This window comes from Magnolia sinica, chromosome 9 (assembly GCF_029962835.1).
Source record: "Magnolia sinica isolate HGM2019 chromosome 9, MsV1, whole genome shotgun sequence".
In the NCBI taxonomy this organism is placed as follows: domain Eukaryota; kingdom Viridiplantae; phylum Streptophyta; class Magnoliopsida; order Magnoliales; family Magnoliaceae; genus Magnolia; species Magnolia sinica.
In genome coordinates this window covers 158,535-181,243 of record NC_080581.1, presented here as the reverse complement: position 1 = coordinate 181,243, position 22,709 = coordinate 158,535, and the positions used below count along the sequence as shown (strand labels likewise).

General features: G+C 40.1%; 1 protein-coding gene across 4 annotated transcripts in view; it reads right to left on the bottom strand.

Annotated features, from left to right (window-relative positions):
• Window positions 1-350: 350 nt before the first annotated feature.
• The window catches only part of LOC131256551 (sodium/hydrogen exchanger 6), a 92,849-nt gene continuing 70,490 nt past the window's right edge, over window positions 351-22,709 (bottom strand). The window contains exons 18-23 of one of the 4 annotated variants that reach the window (XM_058257415.1): window positions 19,306-19,403; window positions 19,120-19,229; window positions 16,437-16,520; window positions 8,412-8,509; window positions 8,235-8,314; window positions 351-667 (exon numbers count right to left, since the gene is read on the bottom strand). In XM_058257415.1, coding sequence (XP_058113398.1) covers window positions 615-667; window positions 8,235-8,314; window positions 8,412-8,509; window positions 16,437-16,520; window positions 19,120-19,229; window positions 19,306-19,403 — 523 coding nt within the window. In that variant the 3' untranslated portion in view covers window positions 351-614. Of the gene's footprint in view, window positions 668-3,345; window positions 4,881-8,234; window positions 8,315-8,411; window positions 8,510-16,436; window positions 16,548-19,119; window positions 19,230-19,305; window positions 19,404-22,709 lie in introns of those variants that run through there. The other 3 variants (XM_058257414.1, XM_058257416.1, XM_058257417.1) reach the window with 3 other exon arrangements.

Here is a 22,709-nt window from a genome sequence, read left to right as displayed (position 1 = left end):
CATTCTAGTGATGCAAAAGGTGTAGCCCCCACCACAACGATGAGGGCAGTTTACATACCAGGCAGCAGGCTGCACGTATGTTCGATGTGGACCATTAAACACTCCATCCATTCTATATGGGATACTTGTTTAAGTTTGCCTTCAAGGTGAACAACCTTTATGCACAGGTGGGGTGTCCCACACACTCATAAAGATGGAATGCTGTGTTGCCTGTTAACCTTGGGATCATTTGAAGGGGTCTGATGCTGGAAATTACTTGAGATATAACCCAACTTTGTGTTGGATGAAATGTGTAAGCATAATAGAATAAAAGAAATTCACCAAGCAGGGGACCCGGGCTGTAAAGCATATGAAAAATGCACCTTTTCCTTCTCTATATCAACAATCAATATACAAATGTTGACCTTGTAGTTATTAGTAAATTTAGTTCACAATGCCGTTATTCATCCGGCCCTGAAATCATATTAACCTGTGTGTAACAAAGAAGTGGGTACATTGGCTAATTACAACCCGTCTCCAGCTCCCATCCATCCATGAGTCTGCTACCTGCCTCTGGTTGAAGGTGTCTATGAAGATATCTGTGTTTGAACTTTGACCCATCGACCATTGATGGTTTACCCACGGCCACGGAAGCCACCTGGTCTTCTAGAATTTGGTGCTGGTTCATCTACTCCTCAACAAGCAAACAAGGATTACTACCAAGGTTAAAGTGAGTAAAGAAAAGGAATTCCTGAGAACACAAATTTGTAGCAGTGCTTATAGGCAAACCATTGTTTTCAGTTGCAAAATGAGGTGAAGCATGCAAGCATCCTTTTGGGGTTTTTGTATGCACGCTAGTGAAACTATATTAGATAGCAAAGATTTAGTGAGTGGGTACAAGTTCAAGGCACAAAAGGACGTAGGTGGAAATAGTAAGAAGAGACTTGATGACCTATGGTCTAACAAGTTATGGCCCTTGATAGGAGGGAGGGAAGGAGGGAGAGAGAGAGATGGTGACGATGATGGTGGAGAAGATTAGTGATGGAACAAGCTAAATATGTAGGGGAAAATGAAGAAATTCAATGCAAGATTAGTGATGGAACAAGAAAAATATGTAGGGCAAAGATGAAGAAATTCAATGGCATCTGCTCCAATCCTGCAAAGGGGGGGGGGGGGGCGAGAATGAGACTTGTTAAAAGGGCATGAAACCTGATATGCAACAAGGGCACCCACTTATTAAAAGATTTTCCCGTGTTAGACATGTCATTACAGCAATCCAGCCAAAACCTCAATGCATCTTTTTTTCTTTACACGATATTGTATAGCTCTGAGATTCGTCAATCCCACAAGCACAACATGCCACCGCATGCATAGTCATCAATACCCTACAATTTATTATTTAAGTTGAATTTCAGCAAAAAAAAAATTGGACCCCACTTTGAATCCCCTTTCTAGATGAATCCTAAGATTCTATGCCCACTTTGAATCCCTTTTTTCCTTTATATTTACAATTCAAATTATACTTCCGAATAGTGTGGCCGCTTTTGCTTGGCTAATAGGGTGTAGCAAGGTTCTTACAGTTGATAATGTCAGGAAAAGAACGATGATTCTTCCAAATGTTTGCGCTATGTGCTTTCAAGATGAGGAATTGGTGGATCACCTATTCATTCATTGTAGTTTTGCGAGGCAGTTGTGGCAAAAGTTCTTCAAACTCTTTGGAGTATTGTGGGTCTCGCCAAATTCCATTGGTCAGTTCTTCATTATGTGGCATGAAGGTATGCATAGGAATGGGGGGCTGGGGGAATTGTGGCGACTTGCTTTGCTGGCGGGCTTATGGTTCTTATGGATAGAAAGGAATAATAAATGTTTCAGGAATCGTTTGGGGTGAGTTGAGGAAGTCTTTAAGAAAGCGAAATTGCATGTAATAGAATGGGCAGTGGCCTCAAAGGTTGTAGCTCATTTTCCGGCCAACTGGGCCGACCTATAAGGGCTCTCGGGTTGATCTATAGTTTTTTCCGTTTTGCATATTCTGGCTGTGGCCCTTTCTTCTCAATAAAATTTTGTTCTTATCATTCAAAAGAAATATATATATATATACACGATTCAAATTATACTTGTTCTCTTGAATATAAAAATCTTTTAAAAGCATGTCCATTGTTTATTTTATTCTTTACAAGAGATTAAATATTGTTCAGTTTAAAAAATTTTAAAACATATACTCACCTTTAAAATTATATTTTAAGTTTGTGAGGACTATAGGAATCTTTTAAAACATGTCCATTGTTTATTTTATTCTTTACAAGAGATTAAATAATGGAACTTCTCTTCAACCTTAAATTTGGAACTTTTTCTTACAACTTCTTAACTGGTTGAGACACAAATTGATTAATGATTTATTTGGATTGTTTTTATGGACAGTTTTGATCATGTTGAACTATATGTATTGTGCTAATGATGGTAAGAGGTGTCTTCAACTTAAAGACCTACTCTTTTTTTTGTGACGTATTTAAGTATATCTTGAATTCCAAGTTTGCACTTCATTTCTTGTGTTTTTCTAGGGTTTCACTATGTGATTTCAACTCTGGAGTTATTTTTTTTTTAAGGTAGCGATATTTTATTTAAAAAGAAGGAAAGGGAAGCCAAAGATGAAAAATCAACAGTAGATTAAAACAAAGAAGACCAAGACAGCAAAGGGGACACTCAGCAACAGCCTTTGTACTTGAGGCCCGACCCATTATATCCAATTTTACCCTTCTAAAGACCTCCAATGCCAGCCCACTCCAATTAAGAAAACACCGATTATTCCTTTCCCCCATAAACCCAAATACTTGCCAGAAAATATAGCCTCCAAATCATCCTCCCTTTCCTCTGAACTCCACCCCCATGCCAGCTAGGACAAGACTTTCAATGGATCCTGGCATCACCCACAATACTTTGAAGGTATCAAAGAATTGTTCCCACATCTTGAGCAAAAGAGCAATGGACAGAGAGCAAACTGAGAAATGACCCAAATTTTCCTTACTCCAACTTCCACACCATCATGTCCCTGGCTCCCAAACTAGGACGATGACTTTGATGCTACGGCAACCAATGGTTGAAATTGTCCACCACCCCATCCGTAACTTTCTCCGACATGAAGGAGACCAAACCACTATATTTCCTAACCGGAGAAGCATAGCGATGGGAACATTCGCTTCCGAAGACCAAACCACATCAAACCAAACACTATGTCAAAACATCTATCTATTTTACTCATGTTATCCACCTTAGCCTTTTCTACATAGGCTGGTGTCATTGGCGAACTAGAAATGAAAATTTTGAAACTCTAGCAATATTTATTTATTTATTTATTTTTATTTTTATTTTATAGGGTTGATAAATTTTATTAAGAAAACCAAAAAAACTATACAACCAGGCAAGATTAAGGAAAAGTTAAGGGACCACTCAAAGGGCCCGACAAACGCCGGAAAATTTACAACTCAACCCATGCAGAAAGAAGTGAAATCACCCCAAGGATAAACTGCCTAACAGGACTGAGCGATTCTGGAAATGCCTCTAGTTCCTTTCCCCCCAAATGGACCTAGAGCGAAACTCTAGCATTATCCACCCTAAATTCGCAAATGAGACCACAAACAACCCTCTTTCCAACATCTAGCTCAACACTTCCACTACAACCAAGAATACGAAAAGATAGAGTGGATACCCCATTGGAGGACTCTCAAAGTCTTGAAGAAACCTTTGAGAGACCTGTTGACCAGCACTGAAGACAATGTATTTCTACTAAATTGATTCTACAATACTTTCTACAATAAAGTCTCCTAAGAAAGAGGAATGTTTCATTCAATCTACTGGCTACTGCTCTAACTACACGGGCTACTGAGGACCTCCCTTAGTGCAAGGGAAAATGCTCCTCTCATTAATAACCCGACCTTTAAGGAAGAGGTCGAACTATTGACCATTGTTATGGATGGTCCAACCCTTAGAGAAGAGGTCAGACCATCAATCGTTCTCCCTACTTAATGTAACCAACCACGGTGAAGGGAAGAAATCCCCCCTAACGGCCTGCTCAACCCCTCATAAAGAGGTCGGTACCATTGGCATCTACTCTACAAAGGATCATTGACTCTACTCGGCTAATGTGCTCGGCCTACCGCCATAAATTACATGCGACCTTAATGGTCGAATATACGAACATCCCAAAACACGACAAGCTAATGACAAAAAATTTTCATTTCATTACATTGAAAGAAGTACAAAAAAAGAGAGGGATACAAGTGGAGAGGGGAAGACAAGGCTCATCCAGCTCGAGAAGAAGGTTCCCCGGCTTCTGCTTCAGGCTACGGGGACTCCTTGGTGACTTTGTCGCTGAGGAGGGCATTCGAGTTCAGCTTAGGGTATAACCCCTTCACATCCTCTATGCAGCGTTCATAGCCGTAGTTGTAGATTATGTAACTTTACGTCCACATCATCGATCCTTTCCTTCGAGGATTTGTACTCTTCTACAGTTGCGACCTTGATTGCAGGGATAGCCGCCTCGGTCTCAGACAGCCGAGTAGTCAAGATCGCTTCAACCTTAGCCAGCTTGGCTGCTGAGGTTGCCTTCTCCCTCTCCAGTTCCACCTTAAGCCCAACAGCGTTAGCCTTGACAAAGAAAAGGTGCGAACTCACCCTTTCCAGCTCTACTAGAGTTGAGCCAAGATGCGACTTCGCCCCTTCCAGCTCACTCAACACCAAGCCCTCCTTATGCCGAGCCTCATTGAACTAGATCGTTAGAGAGGCCCACTCCTCCACAGACAGTTCGAGGGCCCTTTGTAAAGCCTCGACTTCGGCATTCTTCACGAGAAGTGTCGCCTCCATTAGCTCGCACTTGTCCGCCACTCGCCTCATCTTCTGGCGAATAGCTATAATCGCGAGGATGAACTGAAAACAAAGAAAATATATTAGCAAAACAGGAAGATTTGAGCAAAAATGGCATCAACAAGACGATATACCTTGTAGCTGAAAGAAGCCACATCCGTCAAGAGAATCTCTGGGTGACTGTCGACCAGTTTGGCGATTTGGTCTTCTAGAGCATGTCTGGTTGCCTAGTTGACCAGGCTAGAGATATGATACCCAGGAGGGTAAGAGGTCGACGCCTCCTCCTCAGCACCCTGGAGGCTCGAGGTACCACCCTCTTCACCTTGGGCCGGCACCACCAAGGACTTAGCTTCCTCGGCCATTTGGGACCCAACCTCCTCAGCCATCTGGGGCCCATCCCCTCGGCTACGCGAGCCTGAAGATCATGAAGATCGCAATGTCTAATCCAGAGAACCCCCTCTGGATAGTCATGAAGATCAACTCGACTGGTCGGACCTCAGCCTCGGCCTTCTATTTGACGGCTTCAAATCTCGACTACCCAAGCCTTATCTCTACCGAAAATCTCGTGTAATGGTTGAGGAATGTATGCTGAGATTACGCCTACGATTGAGAAACGCTTCTCTCTAAGTAATCAACTCCGAAAGGCTATAAATATGAGTCACTTCAATGGTGAAAGGTACACAACTAACGCACCCTAAATCCAATCTACTAGACTCATATTTCTTGGTTCTAACTTAGGCATCGGAGAGTCCCCCCTGCTACAGTCAGGGTCGTCTTCCTCGTGTGCAGGCATTCGAACGTCCAGTGGTCCAGCAAGGGTTAACCAGAAAATTGCATCAACGGTAGACATTGTGTGTCATATCTAAGGTCAAGGGTTTGAGAACCCATGCATGCGTGGGGTGGTAGTGTGTGTGTGTTTCTCACCTAAAAAAAAAAAAACTCTTGTCATTATGTAAATTGGCTTCCAACCACTCTTAACATGATTTTTCCACGCACTATTGCAAGTTCAATTAGTGAAATGGGAGATAATTCGAATTTTCTTCAATTTCCCTCATTTTTCTCAAATTCACATATCGAGGGTTGAAATCCATCATATAGCATGCAAAATCATGTATTTCTAACTTTGTTGCAGGTCTTTTTTTTTTTTTTTGAAAGGTCAATTTGTTGTAGTGATTCTAAGTGATTTATAGCAAAAAAACAAAAATAAATAAAAATAAAATTGAAAAAATATCACCTTTTGCAAATCTGGCCCATTCACTTTTGATCTCGATTTCGACACCAAAACCACAATTTTGCTCCAACTAATAAAAAAAGGGTTGGTCAATTTATTTTAGGAAGGAATTAGAAGCACAAGATTTGAGAGAAAATGCGACTTTTGAAGGCTTGTTGGAGTTTTTTTTTTTTTTTTTTTCGATTTCTTGAAAGGGGTGTTAGCTAGACTGCATCTGCGATACATATCGAAGGTATTATCAAAACATGGAAGAATAAAACTGTGGTATAATGAAAATATTGCAATGAATCAGTATTTTCATGAGACACTCACGAGCTATCAACCGAGACCAAGAAGTTGAAACACTTCCCAGTAGCTTCGTAGAGTTGAACATCAATACCAATAATATCAGCCGATACTATCAATATCGCAAACACAATCCACATGAAAAGGAGACTCATGTGCGAGAGTTGCTAAGCCTGACTAGACAATTGTCTAGACGCATGGCAGACTCTCCTCCATTACCTCTCTACGTATCCCCTACAAGTCATCTCCTCTTCACAGGTCGCCAAGCCTCTTTTGGTGGATCGTCGGACCACTTAAGATGTGCTCTGTCATCCTCTTCCTCTTTGATTCTACTCTTGAGCTCCTACTCTAGTTCAACTCCAACCTTCCTGCCATCTACCAATTGGAATTTCTCTCCTCCCCTAACTTCCTGCACCACACGCACAAAAATCTTACCTTCACCCCCTATAATGGGGATTCACTCCGAAATTGTCGACTGTCAATTGTTCCTTATATAGATTTTGGCAATCTAAAGCTCTTCACAACTTTCTATGCCAGGGTCGATGGCTATAACTTTCCCAATGCATGCTCCATTGAAGAAACTTCCATACACTTTTGCTTACTTTTAGGTGGATCCTCAGATTCCTCACCACAAGACCATGGGCTGCTATATCCTTCCAGACCCATCTTTCGCTAGGAACGTATCGCCTCCCTGTTCCTCTTTAATTCTACTCTTGACCTCCTACTCTAGTTCAACTCCAACCTTCCTACCATCTACCAACTAGAATTGCTCTCCTCCCCTTGCTTCCTGCACCACACGCACAAAAACCTTGCCTTCACCCACTATAATGGGGATATGTTTTGAAATTGTTGACTGTCTATTCTTCCTTATATAGATTTTGGCAATCTGAAGCTCTTCACAACTTTCTAAGTTGGGGTTGATGGCTATAACTTCTCCAATGCATGCATGCTCCATTGAAGAACCTTCCATGCACTTTCGGGTGGATCCTCACCATGGGATCATACCCCCCACCCCAAGTACCAACTCCCATGGCCATGGCTTGCTTTGATGATTTCTCAACTTCCATATCATTAAAGGATCTAGAACAACCCCTTGCGTTGCTTCCCTTTGCTTACTTCACTCCTATGTTGCACGATTCACCACCTCTAGGCTATATTTTGCTTTTTTACCATGATGGCTTATCTACATGTAGGACACACCTTATGGATCATCAGCACATGTTGTGACGCGCACTCCTACACAAGTGTAGGATTAGCAAGCATCTTTAGTTCTATTGCATTTATACATATTCTATACTATCTGAAGATTCTGAACCAATATTTAAGCAATATTATATCTTTCAAAAGAACAGTGCTATTGCTACCCATACAAATACTACTCAACCCAAGTATGTGTGAGATCCAGGCCACTCATCATGTGAGCACCACTTGGTGTAACCTGTGGCCAAAAAATTAGGCCCATCGAGTCATCGTATAGGCCACACATATAACATGAATGTGAACTGCTGGTTGGTTTCTTAATTACCAAGGTTTTCATACATGTGCAGCCCACCTAATAAGGGGACCGGCTTGATTTTTGGGCTACACAACACTGCCACCAGATGAACTTTTATAATGGACATGTACCACATTGTCACATGTGGGAGAGTAGAATTCGAACAGCAACTTGCAAGTGGCATTGCATTTCTCCTTTCACCAAAACCATACGACTGAATAGACATAAAGACGGTCTAAGGATAGACAGGGTAACTGGTCACCAAATGTATCCCCATGCCATAGTCTGCTACTCTTTTCTTTGGATGAATTGGCAATGTCAGCGCTACCGAGAGATGTATACATCCAAATCATGCATGCAGGAAGTGTTGTAAAGCTTTTATCTTACCTTGCTCCTCTTCATCTCCGTTCTGAGTTGTGAAGAATGGGGTGAGGTAATTCCTATCTAATGCAGTGAAAGATGCAGCACTGTAACAGGAATCCAAAATCAGGAGGTAAGTCCGTGAAAGGAAACATATAGCAATGACACAATTCAAGAGGGAGAGGGGAACTCATAAAGGGAAACCTTCGGTGAAATTCTTTGAGTCTCATCTTTAGCTTGTTCCCAGATGAAGCACCCTCATCATAGGAAGGAGCAATGTATCCATTATTCCCCTCAAAGCTCTGAAACCAGAAGATCAATAATATTAGATTTAAAGTCGGAGGATCTATGACCCTTAAATATTAACAATTTCTAGAAGAGCTTCAATAAGATGCATGCCATGTTACGCATAAAGGCATATATGGTCAATAAACTTGCATGCATCTACTTTGTGAAGAAAGACATTAATAACGAGAGTGGATCAGGTGAGACCCTGGCCTCACCCAAGACAGTGCGGCCCTTACCATGGGGTTGCCGCACGGCTCACCTTGATGTACGTATTATGTATCCACGTCGTCCATACGTTTTTCCAGATCATTTTAGGGCATTATCCCAAAAATGTAGCAGATCCAATTATCAGGTGGGGAATTCCATAGTAAACAGTGTTGACTGACCATTAATGGGCCACAAAAGTTTTGGATCAAGCTGATATTTGTTTTTCCCCTTCATCCAGGCTTATGTGACCTTATCAACAAATTGGAAGGTAAATAAACACTATGGAAACATTAAGGTGCGCCCTAAGAAGTTTTTAATACTAGGATGGTCAATCACCACTGTTTCTTATGGTGTGGTCCACCTGATAATTGTATCTGATTTAATTTTTTAGGATAATACACTAAAATGATCTAGAAAAATGGATAGACGGTGTGGATACATAATATGTACATTAAGGTGGGCCCCACGGTAAGGGCCGCACTGTCTTGGGTGAGGTCGGGGTCTCATCTAATCCGCTCTCATTAACAACAAGCAAATGAAGAGCCCTGCAGAGTTTTGTGAAGAGCACCGTTCAAGTAAGAATAAACTATGAATAGAGGGTAATAAGGTGCAAACATGAACACAAGTGATGCGGACATCGGTGGTACACCATTTAGAGTGTACCAGAGGAGGCGGCGTCGCCGATAAAGTACCGGAGCGAAGGAGTTGATGTGGATGGACGTTGGGTCCATCAGACCCATTTTCTGACGCGCTACAAGTGCAGGAGCGGCATGACTGTAGCCTGACCATAGATTCATGGGTTGGATTTCACATCCTACCACACGGGTGTTTTAGTTTTAGGCATTTTTTTTCCTTATTTCAGGGGCCTTATTACACTTTCTTTACTTTTTGTCTTTTTTTATTATTTTCTTGTTTTTCAGGGACTTCAGTGCACTTTTACTTTTTCCATAGCTTATATATACATTGTAAGAAACCCTATTTTCATTAGTATTGAATGAATAGAAATTCGTCTCTTTTCTTCATCTTTATTCAAGAGATTAGGGTTTCAGGATTGGCCATTGAGTGTTGAGGATTCCACCCCGATTTCAGGTTTCCCTCTTTCTAGGATCTTCGAGGTGTAGGAAAAGGTAAGAATCATCCTCCTTTTCTTTTGACAACAAAAGGACCTATACCTTCTTCATCTCGAACCCCTCATCCTTTACCCCTTTTGTTCCTCTGAATATCCCCTTTCTAGTTCGAACAGAAAAGAGGAATGGTTAGTCAGTAGAATCAGATCCAAGCTTAATCGTGGACTTATGCTAGATTTGGGATATCCTCATATCCCGAGGTCCTCCCTTTTTACTGTTATCGTGGACTTATGCTAGATCTGGTCCATCAAGATCTGAGCATGATCTTGACGGAATAATCTCATCTTTGTGTTGAGATTTACCTAATCCCTTTGATTGGAAGCGGTTGGTTAATTGGTGTATTTATTTGAATATTTTTTAACCTGATTATACATGCATCTAGGGTTAGGTCATCACATGTCCCTACATCAAATTTGGTATCAAAACTCAGTTTTAGCGTAGGTCAATTTATTGTCAATCCGTCTTTGTAGTAAAAATTTTCTATACAAACCCTTTTACCCAAATTTTAAAAATCGTTTAGGTTTCGAGCGCCGAAGATGAGGAGATCATTATCCCCTCCCTTGACCCGGCTAGTAATGCCGATGATGATACTATGGAGACCATCCCACTTGCAGTGGTGAGGTGTGCCTTGACCCAGATGAAGGAAAGCGAAGATTGACGCAGAACCACCATTTTCTACACTTACGACAAGTACAAAAAAAAAAAAAAAAAAGTGTTGCAAAGTGATCATAGACAGTGGGAGATGTGAGAATGTAGTTTCCCCAGTTACTTTTGAGTCGTTTGGGGCTGAAGCCAGTCCCTCACCCCAACCCATATAGAGTTTCTTGGGTGGATGTGACATCCCTTCTTGTGACCCAGCGATGCCTTGCTCCGGTTGAGTTTGGACCATACAAGGACAAGTTGTGGTTTGATGTGGTCACGATGGACGTTGGCCATATCATCTTGAGAAGGCCATGGCTCTATGACAAATGTCACAATATTTGAGCGTACGAATAATTGTGTATTTAAGCATGAAGGAAAAAAGCTTGTCTTGAGCCTGCTCCCTCCCAAATCGTCAACAGGAGCGAAACATGTTGCGTCCCTAGGCGATTCTAAGAGTCAAAGGGCGCCTCAGTCGAAGTCTCTCCACATCATGGATGCTAAGGAGTTTGAGAGAGAGACTAAGGCAGGGACTATGGTGTACGGCCTACTGGCTAGGGAGAGTACACCTGAGGTTGCTATGGGGATACCCCAGGAGGCTCGTCCGGTCTTAAAGGAGTTTCGAGATGTCTTCCCTAAGGACCTTCCAGACGAGCTTCCACCGATGCGAAACATTCAGCATGTGATAGATCTCGTCCCAAAGGCGACCCTACCAAATCTCCCTCACTACAGAATGAACCCCACTTAGCGTGCTAAGTTAAAGAGGCAGGTGGATGAATTGCTTAAAAAAGGATTCACTCGTGAGAGTCTGAGCTCGTGCACCGTGCCCGTGATTCTTACGCCCAAGAAAGATGGCACGTGGTGCATGTGTGTTGATAGTAGAGCCATAAACAAGATCATTGTTAAGTATCGGTTTCTCATCCCGAGACTTGATGACATGCTTGACATGATGGCCACCTCTAATATCTTTTCGAAAATTGACCCCAAGAGTGGTTATCACCAAATTCGTGTTCACCCAGGAGATGAATGGAAAACTGCCTTCAAGATGAAGGATGGGCTGTACGAGTGGCTGGTTATGCCTTTCGGGTTAACTAATGCCCCAAGTACGTTTATGAGCGTTATGACCCAAGTGCTCGACCCTTTATGGACAAGTTTTAGTTGTGTACTTTGATGATATCCACATCTATTGTACATCCCCTAGCCAGCACATTGAGCACTTGAGGCAGGTCTGCAATGCCTTGCGCGCAGAAAAGCTATGTGAACCTCAAGAAGTGTTTCTTCTTGACCTTCCGTATTATCTTCCTAGTGTTCGTTGTATCGTCAGAGGGTATGTTTGCAGACCCTGAGAAAGTCAAGGCCATTGTCAATTAGCCTGAGCCACGTACCATACACGACGTGTGAAGCTTTCACGGCCTAGCTACATTCTATCGACGGTTCATCCGTGGATTTAGCTCAATTATGGCTCCCATCACAGATTGCATACGAAAATGAGAGTTTCAATGGACTAAAGTCGTGGCACGGGCTTTCTCGGAAATTAAAAAGAAGATGACGGAAGCGCTAGTCATGCGTCTACCTAACATTACCAAAGCCTTTGAGATAGCGTGTGATGCATCAGGAATTACCATAGGTGGAGTGTTAAGCCAAGAGAGACATCTTGTGGCCTTTTTCAGTGAGAAGTTGAACGAGGCTAAACAACGCTACTCCACTTATGACAAGGAGTTTTATGCAGTTGTACAATCATTGCGCCATTGGCGGCATTATTTATTACCGCAAGAATTTGTCCTGTTCTCTGATCATGAGGCCTTGAAATATTTGAGCTCTCAAAAGAAGTTGAGCCCTAGGCATGCTAAGTGGGCACAATTTCTTCAAGAGTATATGTTCGTGCTTAAGCACAAGGCCAGAAAAGAAAATAAGGTTGTTGACATGCTTAGCCGTCGTATCATGACGTTGCGGTCCATGAGTATCAAAGTTATAGGCTTTGAGCAACTCAAGGGTGAGTACTCAAACTGTCCTGATTTTGGGATCATTTATGCGTCATTGTCTAGTAACCTGCACTCGAGAAGTGCGGAGTTCGTCCTTACAAATGGATATCTTTTTAGAGGGGACAAGCTCTGTATCCCACGAACATCACTCCGCGATTTTCTAGTTTGGGAGCTGCATGCGGGAGGGATGGCAGGTTACTTTGTCGAGATAAAACAATTGCCCTTGTGTTTGATCGTTTCTATTGGCCTAATCTCCGGTGAGATGTGGCTAAGATTGTAGGGCAGTGTCGGACATGTCAATTGGTGAAGCAGATGAAGCAAAATACAGGTTTATATACTCCTTTGCCAGTTCCACATGCCTTGTGGCAAGATGTCAGTATGGACTTCGTGCTTGGGCTTCCCAAGACTATTCGTAAGCACGACTCCATACTCGTGGTTGTTGATCGATTTTTTAAGATGGCCCATTTCCTACCATGTTATAAGACCTCAGATGCCTCCCATGTTGCTAAATTATTCTTTCAAGAGGTTGTGAGACTCCATGGAGTACCTAGATCCATCGCGTCTGACAGAGATACTAGGTTCACTAGTTATTTTTAGAAGACTCTCTGGCATCTTTTGGGTACGAGGCTCCAATTTTCTTCAGCATATCATCCCCAGTCAGATGGTCAAACAGAGGTAGTGAATCGCAACCTAGGGAATTTGTTAAGATGTCTGGTTAGAGACCACCATAGGACCTGGGACACTGTTCTTCCCACAACAGAGTTTGCGTATAATTTTTCAGTGAATAGCTCCATAGGAATGAGCCCGTTTGAAATTGTTTCAGGTCTTAGATCCCGAACCTCCATAGATTGGATCCCTATGGCTACCCCACAGCATCTTTCAGAGTTATGAGAGTCCTTCGCCCAACATATACATGCATTGCATAATGAGATCAGGAGGAAGATTAATTCAAGTAATGAACATTATAAACTTTCTCCTGACATTCACAGGAGATATAGGGAATTTCAACCTGGAGATGACATCATGGTTCGTATTAGGTCTGATCGATTTCCACCTGGATCTATGAAAAAGCTGCATGCCTGTAGCATAGGCCCACATAAAATTATGAAAATGTTGGGGTCTAATGCTTATGTTGTTGATATCCCTGCTACCATGGGCATCAGTTTCACATTTAATGTGGAAGATCTAGTTCCCTTTCACGAGCCATTACCTCTATCCACTGGTTCCCCTGTTTCTTCCCAGACCCTCCCTATATATGGACCTTGGCCACAACCTAATCTTCCTATACCTATCTTACCTTTTCTTCCACCTGCACCGAGAAGAGACGAGATAGAGGAAATTTTGGACTCCGAGGCGATTTCCACTCGCTCCAGGGGTTTCCAAAAATTCCTAGTCAAATGGAGGAACAAGCCCATTACAGATAACTCTTGGATCACAGAGGCAGATCTGCAGCGCATCGACCCCGATTTGCTCGAGAGATATAGGAGTTCACTTTCGCCAGTGGTGAATTCTTCCTACCTAGGGAGAATTGACGCGGACATCAGTGGTGCACCATTTAGAGTGTACCAGAGTAGGCGTCACCAAAAGATTACCGAAGCAGAGGAGTTGGTGTGGATGGACGTTGGGTCCATCGGACCCATTTTCTAACGCGCTACGAGTGTAAGAGTGGCATGACCGCACCCTGACTATAGATCCATGGGTTGGATTTCAGACCCTACCATACGGGTGTTTTAGTTTTAAGCGTTTTTTTTTTTGTTATTTTCCTTATTTCAGGGGCTTTATTGCACTTTCTTTACTTTTCGTCTTTTTTTTGTTATTTTCTTATTTTTAGGGGCTTTAGTGTACTTTTACTTTTTTCATAGCTTATATATACGTTGTGAGAAACCCTATTTTCATTATTATTGAATGAATAGAAATTCGTCTCTTTTCTTCCTCTTTATTCAAGATATTAGGGTTTCAGGATTGGCCTTTGGGTGTTGAGGATTCCACCCCAATTTCAAGTTTCCCTCTTTCTAAGATCTTCGAGGTGCAGGAAAAGGTAAGAATCATCCTCATTTTCTTTTGATAACAAAAGGACCTATACTTTCTTCATCTCGAACCCCTCATCCTTCACCCCTTTTGTTCTTCTCTAGATATCCCCTTCTTAGTTCGAACGGAAACGAGGGATGGTTAGTCAGTAGAATCAGATCCAAGCTTAATCGTGGACTGACTTATGCTAGATCTGGGATATCCTCATATCTCGAGGTCTTCCCTTTTAACTGTTTATGTGATCTTATGCTAAGGGGCATGATCCTGACGGAATAACCTCATCTTTGTGTTGAGATTTACATAATCCTTTTAATTGGAAAGGTTAGTTAATTGGTGTATTTATTTGAATATTCTTTGACCTGATTATACATGCATTTAGGGTTAGGTCATCACACGTCCTTGCATCAACAAGTCATATTTGAGAATTACCTAACTTGGACATGGACATGAATGCTGATGTCAGACACGGACATGAGGTCTAGGACATGACAACACAATGGCTCTTACAAGTCATATTTGGCAACACACTATACAAATATGAATATAATGAAGTATTTTATTCTAATAGTGTATTTTAATTACTTATACGCATAGCAAAAACCTGATTTGGCGTCTATGGATGTTAGCAGGGATTTGGGTCTTATGGTTGGAGCGGAACAATCGATGTTTCAGGAATCGTAAAAGATTGTCAGCGGAGGTGGGGTTAATGGCAAAAGAGTTGGTCAAGGAATGGGCTATTGTAGCTAAGGTGATTGTGGTAGATCAACTTCGTGGGAGCCGAGCAGAGTTGTAGTTTCTTTTCTACTTTTTACTAGTTTCTCTCTGTCTTTTCTCTCTCTTTGTTTTGCAATATTCTTTAGGCCTTTTTGTCTTTTGTAATAAAATTATCATCTTTTCAAACAAAAAAAGAAAACACTATATAGTGAATTAATAGTGACAATAGAATGAAAATTTGATGAGAAATGCTCCAGTTACTTTCAGAGCACTGTAAGTTATAGTGCTTCTACTAGCATGGCGACGCTCGGACAGTTCATTCCATTGATCTAGACTGCACATTAGGTCTAAATGTCTAATGCACATTTCATGGGCTACAATGAAAAAATTACACTTATCTGACAAATATTAAGCATTTGATCAATGGCCTTAAAAACGGAAAATCAAGATCATTTACACAAAAATAGGTCCAATCAACAATTTGATCCATCTATTTGTCAAGAACCATCATAGATTGCTTATGATTCTGAAGAATCACTTTTGTTAGGAAATTTTAACCATGCCATCTATGACTTGGAAAAAGGATGGCTATAGAAAATAAGGCCAATTTAAGGATGGATTAGATCATCCATTGAGTGTGCTTTTACATGTTAGCCCAAGAAATTTGTTCTGAACATAACGGACAGTTAAGATCAATCAGTTAGACTGTCCAAGTGAACCAATCAACGAGGAGCAATATAACTTAAAATGCTCTGAAAGCACTACGGCGTTTCTCAAATTTGATTATTTATATGTAAAAAGAAGTATCATAAAAACATAAATAAAAAATTGAAAAAATATATACTTTTTTAGACCAACATCAATGTGGACATGATTCAAATCATAATGATGAGGTTGTCAATTTGATTACAAATAATCTAAAGGGATTGTTAATATTCAAATCATGATTATTGTTACTATTAAAAAATAAGTATCCTAAAAATAAAATATAATAATAATTGGAAAAAAAATGCCTCTTTTAGAGCAATGTCAATGTGTCAGATGCTTGTGGACATGATGATGATGATGATTGCTGATTTAATTATAAATAAATCCAGAGGGATCTGTTCCCTCCCTCTCTGATTAACACATTTGTTCCCTCCCTCTCCTCCCTCTCTGATTAACACATATTTGGGAGTATTATGGTATAATCATAGGGTTTTCATCAGTCACAGAAAACTGAGTAATTTATCCTCGGAACTTACTTCTCCCAGTGGGCCATCATGACCATCGCCCACAACCTGTAGAGCTTCCAGCATTGTACCAGTTGACCCTCCAATCAATAAAACCTACATCATGGCCTCCAGAAATCAATGCTGAATCAAATGAATATCAGGACCAACATGATAGCTTTGTCCAGGTATTTGGACAGCCGAATCACACAAGATATACAACATAAATCATAATCCATGGAAGAAGAAAACAAGAAATACAACAATGACACTACAAAATTATTTCAAGAAAACATCAATGTCCAAAAAATGCATCCAAAGTTTGATCAAGATTTTCATCACGAGTACATTTCAACTTTGTTACAACCACAAAGACTAGTGCATACAATAATACTATATCAAACTGACAAGCTAAAGGTTCATGCATTATTTTCGTAAAATACACTTACTGTGCTTTCTTGTAAATAATTCAAAGTTATTAAAAAGGGGGAAAGAAGTGAACCAAAAAGACTACAAAGGCAGCCTAGATTGTCCAAATCATTAGCCTTCCAAATTGCATACAAAGATGCTCTGCTAAATCTCAAATTCAATTGACCACACCTGCAATAACATTTTCTGAGATCTCCTAACTTTGTCTCTCTGGCTTAGCTAATCATCCCGAGCCGGATTTTCCATTGGCAGCACTTTCGATCCTATCAATGTTTTTTCCTCTGTTATTGTTGCCTTCTTCTCTTTTCCTTAAGAGGCTACAATTTAGATCTGTAAAGCATCAACACTGTTGTTGCAACCTCTGTGATAAGATTTCAGATCCCTGTGAAATTGTATATGGGAGCACAGATTGGGGATTCAGCGACAACCAAGGAGGCCATGCTTTCATCTTTTAGCATTGTCATGTACTTTATTCTTGTCTCTGCCAGGTGTTGATGAAGCTTGGCTCAGCAATAGAGTGAAGCCCTCTATACAAACCCTTACGTTTCACGTATTCTCTTTCCAAACACGGTTTGTTCCAATCAACAAATGGAAGCCATTGGTTTCTTAACAAAATGCAGTGAACAACTAAGATGGAAACATAATGAAACCTTGGATCAGTAATTGAGCTAAACACCCTCTACAGACCCCGTTTTTCACCCATTTTCTCTGAAAGCTGCTTATGTTCAAAGAAGCACATGGCAGCCATTGGATTCTCCAGTGTTTAGTTCCTATTTCTGGAGTAAAAAAATTTTAAGTGTGCCATTCCAAGGCTTATCACAATAATTGTACTTTTGTATAAGCTTTCAAATCCCAAACTTTTTGCAGCTATTTTGGTTTTGAGGCTTTTGGTTCTAGTCGAACAAATTATTCTTTAAGGGGTGAGTGGGTACAAGTTTAAGGCTCTAAAACGGCAAGGGAAGGCTCAAAAGGACGTGGGTAGAGGTAGTAAGAAAAGACTTGATGACCAATGGTCTAACTAAAGTTATGGCACCTGATGGAATGGACTAGCAGAACAGGATTCATGTAGCCAACCCCAATTAGTTGGCATTAGGCTTAGATGATGATGATGATGATTGTGGTGTTGGGGGGTTTTGGCTCTAGTTGAACAAACTTTTCTCTAATTTTCTTCTATGAAGAGCCAACCAAGTATTTATCTCTGACCTAATAAAAAGAAATTTATGTTTTATATATGCATAGGTCATGCTGTATTGCACGACCTTCTCTACAAACTTATACGTATGAACTGAAAGCACAAGTAAAAGGGTACTCCAGCCTCTAATTTGAATGGCAAGAGTGTGCTTTTACAATTATGAGATTCAATATTTAATGTGTACTCCTGAATAATCTTAATTTTCAATTATTCAACAATTCCATATTTACCAAGTTTAACATTAGCTAGATTAGTAATCGTTTATGTGTTTCGATGCAACAAGAAAATGTTATTTGCAACAGGTAGTTTGTTGTTTGGTTGGTCATATTTTCTTCATGAAATGGGTTGGAATGGTATTTATTCTGGATATGGCAAAACCATTCTGTTAAATTTAATGCACCATTCGATCTAATAAGTACCTTGTGGATGCTGATTAATTTGTCGTCATAGATCTAGTTTAAATTATGTGTAATAAGGCCTGGACTTGTAACGAAAGCATTTTTTAAGCGATGATAGAGCAATTCAAACAATCTTACATTTCTGTAATAAGTACAAGATCAAATACATATTTTTATATGTAGAATACAACTAGACATTGTTAGTTTAAGGCCATGTTTGGAAACCATGGATTCCATGCCACATAATGGAAAAGGATAAGGGTTTCCCTTTGATGTGACCATTTATGCTGTTTGGATAGCAAAGAAAAGGGTAGATTCCACCAAACAATCATTACACTTTTCCATATTTTGGATGCTTGGCACAAGAAACTAGGTGAGTATTGTGAGAAGAATGTAAGATTTCCACTTTGCATCCAAATAGGACCTCAAAATTGGATTCCATGTTTTAATAGTTCTCATGGAAATTATCATAGCATGATTATTGTTTTTCCTTTATTCTCCCTTGGATTCCACATATCCAAACATGACCTAAGTGCATTTCTAAATTCAAAGGCATATGATTACCACATGACTATTTCAGGAAAGTTACGCATGCATGCCCACAGGAGTAGCTGTAAATTAAAGTATTTATTTCACTACATAATTTCAGTAGTTGCATTTGGAATATAAATCAATTAAAGCAAATAAGAGTGCCTACCGTCAGAACAACTATAGCAGTAGTAGCTGTGAATATCGTCTGCCCATGTCCTTCTGGAAGATCATGAACAGATTGCAGCGCAAGGGCAAAAGCCATCGCCCCTCTAAGACCTGTTCATGTATGATTATTTAGTGAAATACATGAAAGAAACAATAACTAGAACATTAGAACAGCTTATCTTCTCACCACTGTACCAAAGTGCTTTCTGATGGTGTAATGGTATTTGTCGATTAGCAGGTCGAACCAAGTTGACCAAGTATGCACAAGAAAAAACATTTGCCGCCCTACATATTAATGAGTACCATAATCAGTCTATAAATGTTTTCATGACAAACTACGCATCAAATCATAGCTTCTTTTATTTTATTTTTTTATTGGTGAATCAAACCACCACCACCACCACCACAACCACCGTCATCATCTTAGCTTTTCTCCCAGCATTTTGGGGAATCATGCCATATCATAATGAATAGAGAAGTAACCCTCCCATTGTCATAGTGTGACTGCTCTTATAGTAGATTATAGAAGTCAACCTCACATGTAGTTAATTACAATTGAAAGCAATTTTTAAATTTATCGGTAATTGAAGGCCATGTTAACAATCACAAAATCAACACCAGTCATTTCTTGTCTTAGAGAAGGAAGAAGCAAGTGCTCTGTAACACTGAGGTCCCCAAGAATTTTCTTTCATTAGGTTAAAGAAGAGGGCATGTAGGAGGGGATATAGGAAAAGGAAACATCTCAACCACAAATTTCAATAATTTGTCTTTGCGCCTGGAATGTCACCAGACCAAGAGAATCCCTATTCCATAAGTTGATTAAAGTAAGAAATGTCACCGACAGTTATAGCCTTTATACATCGAACAAGTGTTCGATATATCAGTATCGCACCCTTGGGATACGAATACGTATCCCAATATTGCATGGGATATATTAGTTGTATTGCATAATGCATCGTTGTTGTTGGAAACATTGGGAAACATTGGAAATTGGTTGATTTTTTCAATGAAATTTCAGTGATTGTTAAAAAAGACGTCAATACACACTTACAAATCAAAACATTACCAAAAAAGTGCACATAATAGGTTTTCATTGTATGGGGTCCTAATCTGTGCATTGTTTAACTGAATTGATGCAAGTATATTAATATAATTTATAAATCTAACAAGACATGTGGAAACACAAGCAATACGTTCAAAAGCAAAAGAAGAATCACTAGATTAAGTTACATGTTTGATTTTATGTTTGGACATAGATTGCAACCGATTTGCGAGAAATTGGGAAAAAAATTATTTTTTTCAAATTTCCGCAAGTCGGTCCTTCTCCTCTAAATCTCGAAATCGAAGCTCCTAATCCATGATTTTTCATGTTTGGGATTTGTAACAATATGACACTGATTTAACATGATTTTTTAAAAAAAGATTGAAAATAAAATAAAATTTATTTAAAAAAAAAAAAAAAAAGCTCACCAAACGAACATGTAGGATATATCTCACTACTTGTGTGTTTCGTATCACACGGGTGGGATACAAGATATATCGTCGGATATATTGGACAATATCGTCGATATTTAAAACACTGCATCGAACTATCGGCAATCGTATGAATCACTTTGGTCTGGAGGGTGCCTGGTGGGCAAGAACAAGATGAACTGCATCTGGTAATTCACAGGGATAGGGAGAAGCTTGGGTACTTTGAGGACCCACTCTGCCCTCACAGTGTGTAAGACAAAAAGAAAATTTTCTCTTCCTAGTGAATTGTCAATACAGATAACAACTCGTAATCAAATATATATTTTTTGAAGAGTGAAATAATGTTATTTATTAAATAAATGCTGAAAAACAACAAAAATACAACTTTCTGTACAAACAGCCCTAAAGATACTAGAATCACAAAGAGATTGAACCTGCAAGCCCAATAGTCAAAACATAGACACCACATATTCCACATTTATGTCCTGATTTCCAGCAGCCCATTCTAGAATCTCCCTTTTTTTAATTCCTTAATAATTTGATCATGTGGACTTTGTTTGTTGAGGAAGCATCTCCAATTTTGTTCCCACCAGGTGTTCCATACTACTGCTAGCAGAACAAGATGTCATGTTGCCTTCTTCTCTTTTGGTAATACACTTCCATGCCACACCTAGAGTAGATCAACCACCGACTATGGCATAAGCCATGAAAGCATGAAACATGATCAAAAGGAGGCCCAAATTTGTCGTACGAACGGGCAATGGATGAATAGATAATCAACTGATTCGGCATCTTCCATGCATAAGAGATACATTTGGGAGTATCATAGATCGTTTTTGGAGATTATCTACAGTTAAGATACAATTGCGACCAACTAGCCAAAGAAAGGTGGCCACCTTAGGAGGCACCCCAAAGTACCAGAATGCATGGAAGAATTCTTTCATTCTTATAAAACGATTTAACTGAGAATAAGCCTGAAGGTGAAACCTTCCACACCAAAGAATCCTCCAGTGCTAGCATCAGGTGAAAGCTACGAAGCCGATTTAATAATAGTGTAATATGCCGCTTCCTCATTCATTAGAGTTCTTCTACAAGGGGAACACCACACTCTACATCCACCTACTAGTGAATAACATGTAAAGACTAAGATATTCTTTGACGGTGACAAAGATGTCAAGGAAGGGAAATCATGCTCCAGAGATCTATCTCCGCCCCATGCATACTCCCAAAAACGTAGGCAATTTCCCCTTCCAAGGGAAAAAGCAAGTCCTTGCTTGAATAGCGGGCTAACTGAAAGTGTCAAGCTCTAAAATTCAGATATAGAATGTGCACCCTTAGACCCAAGTTACGGCACATGACTCGTACACCAAGTGTACTAAAACCATTTCTTCATACCGTTTTCCAGAGGCTTAGTTTACATTTACTCGTAAGTTCACAATCTCAAACATTCAACAAGACATCTTCCATTCAATCATTCCAATCATACTTCTATATCAATCCCCAAAAATTTATAAACATTCAGTCCACATATCTATGTTACATTGTACTACACCCATTTAAGGCTTTATTACACCATTGACTAACAATACTATAAATTATTCAAGATTTCCCAACTCTTCAACTAAAATCGGCTCAGAAACATAACTAATCTTAATTCAACTAGATATGCTACTGATTAAACACATTCAGCTTGTCTTCATCAAGATAGGGCCATTACCCTTATGGATCGTCCACTGGTTCACCTTCTTGCCCTGAAACTTGAGCAACTGTTTCATCATCCACTAAATTTGTCCGGTTTTTCTATCAATATAATATTAGCTTGCTAGGCCCAGTGAATTAACCCATCATGGTTCATGCACATTATAATTAAAATAGGAATGCATAAATGTCATGAGATGCATGGATGCGTGAATGCATCAAGTGGGTTGATTAGTCCACTTGCTTGAGTTGGATTCCATCAACTCGCATCTCCCCTTCTGGGGTAGGCTTCCACCCTCTTGGTAGGCTTCCATATATTGTGGGCATCTAGGGATGGTCCCCGAATTCACTCGATAATATAAATACCTATAAGTCATCCAAGGAGTGCCCTAGGTATTTAGCGTAGTAATGCGATGCATG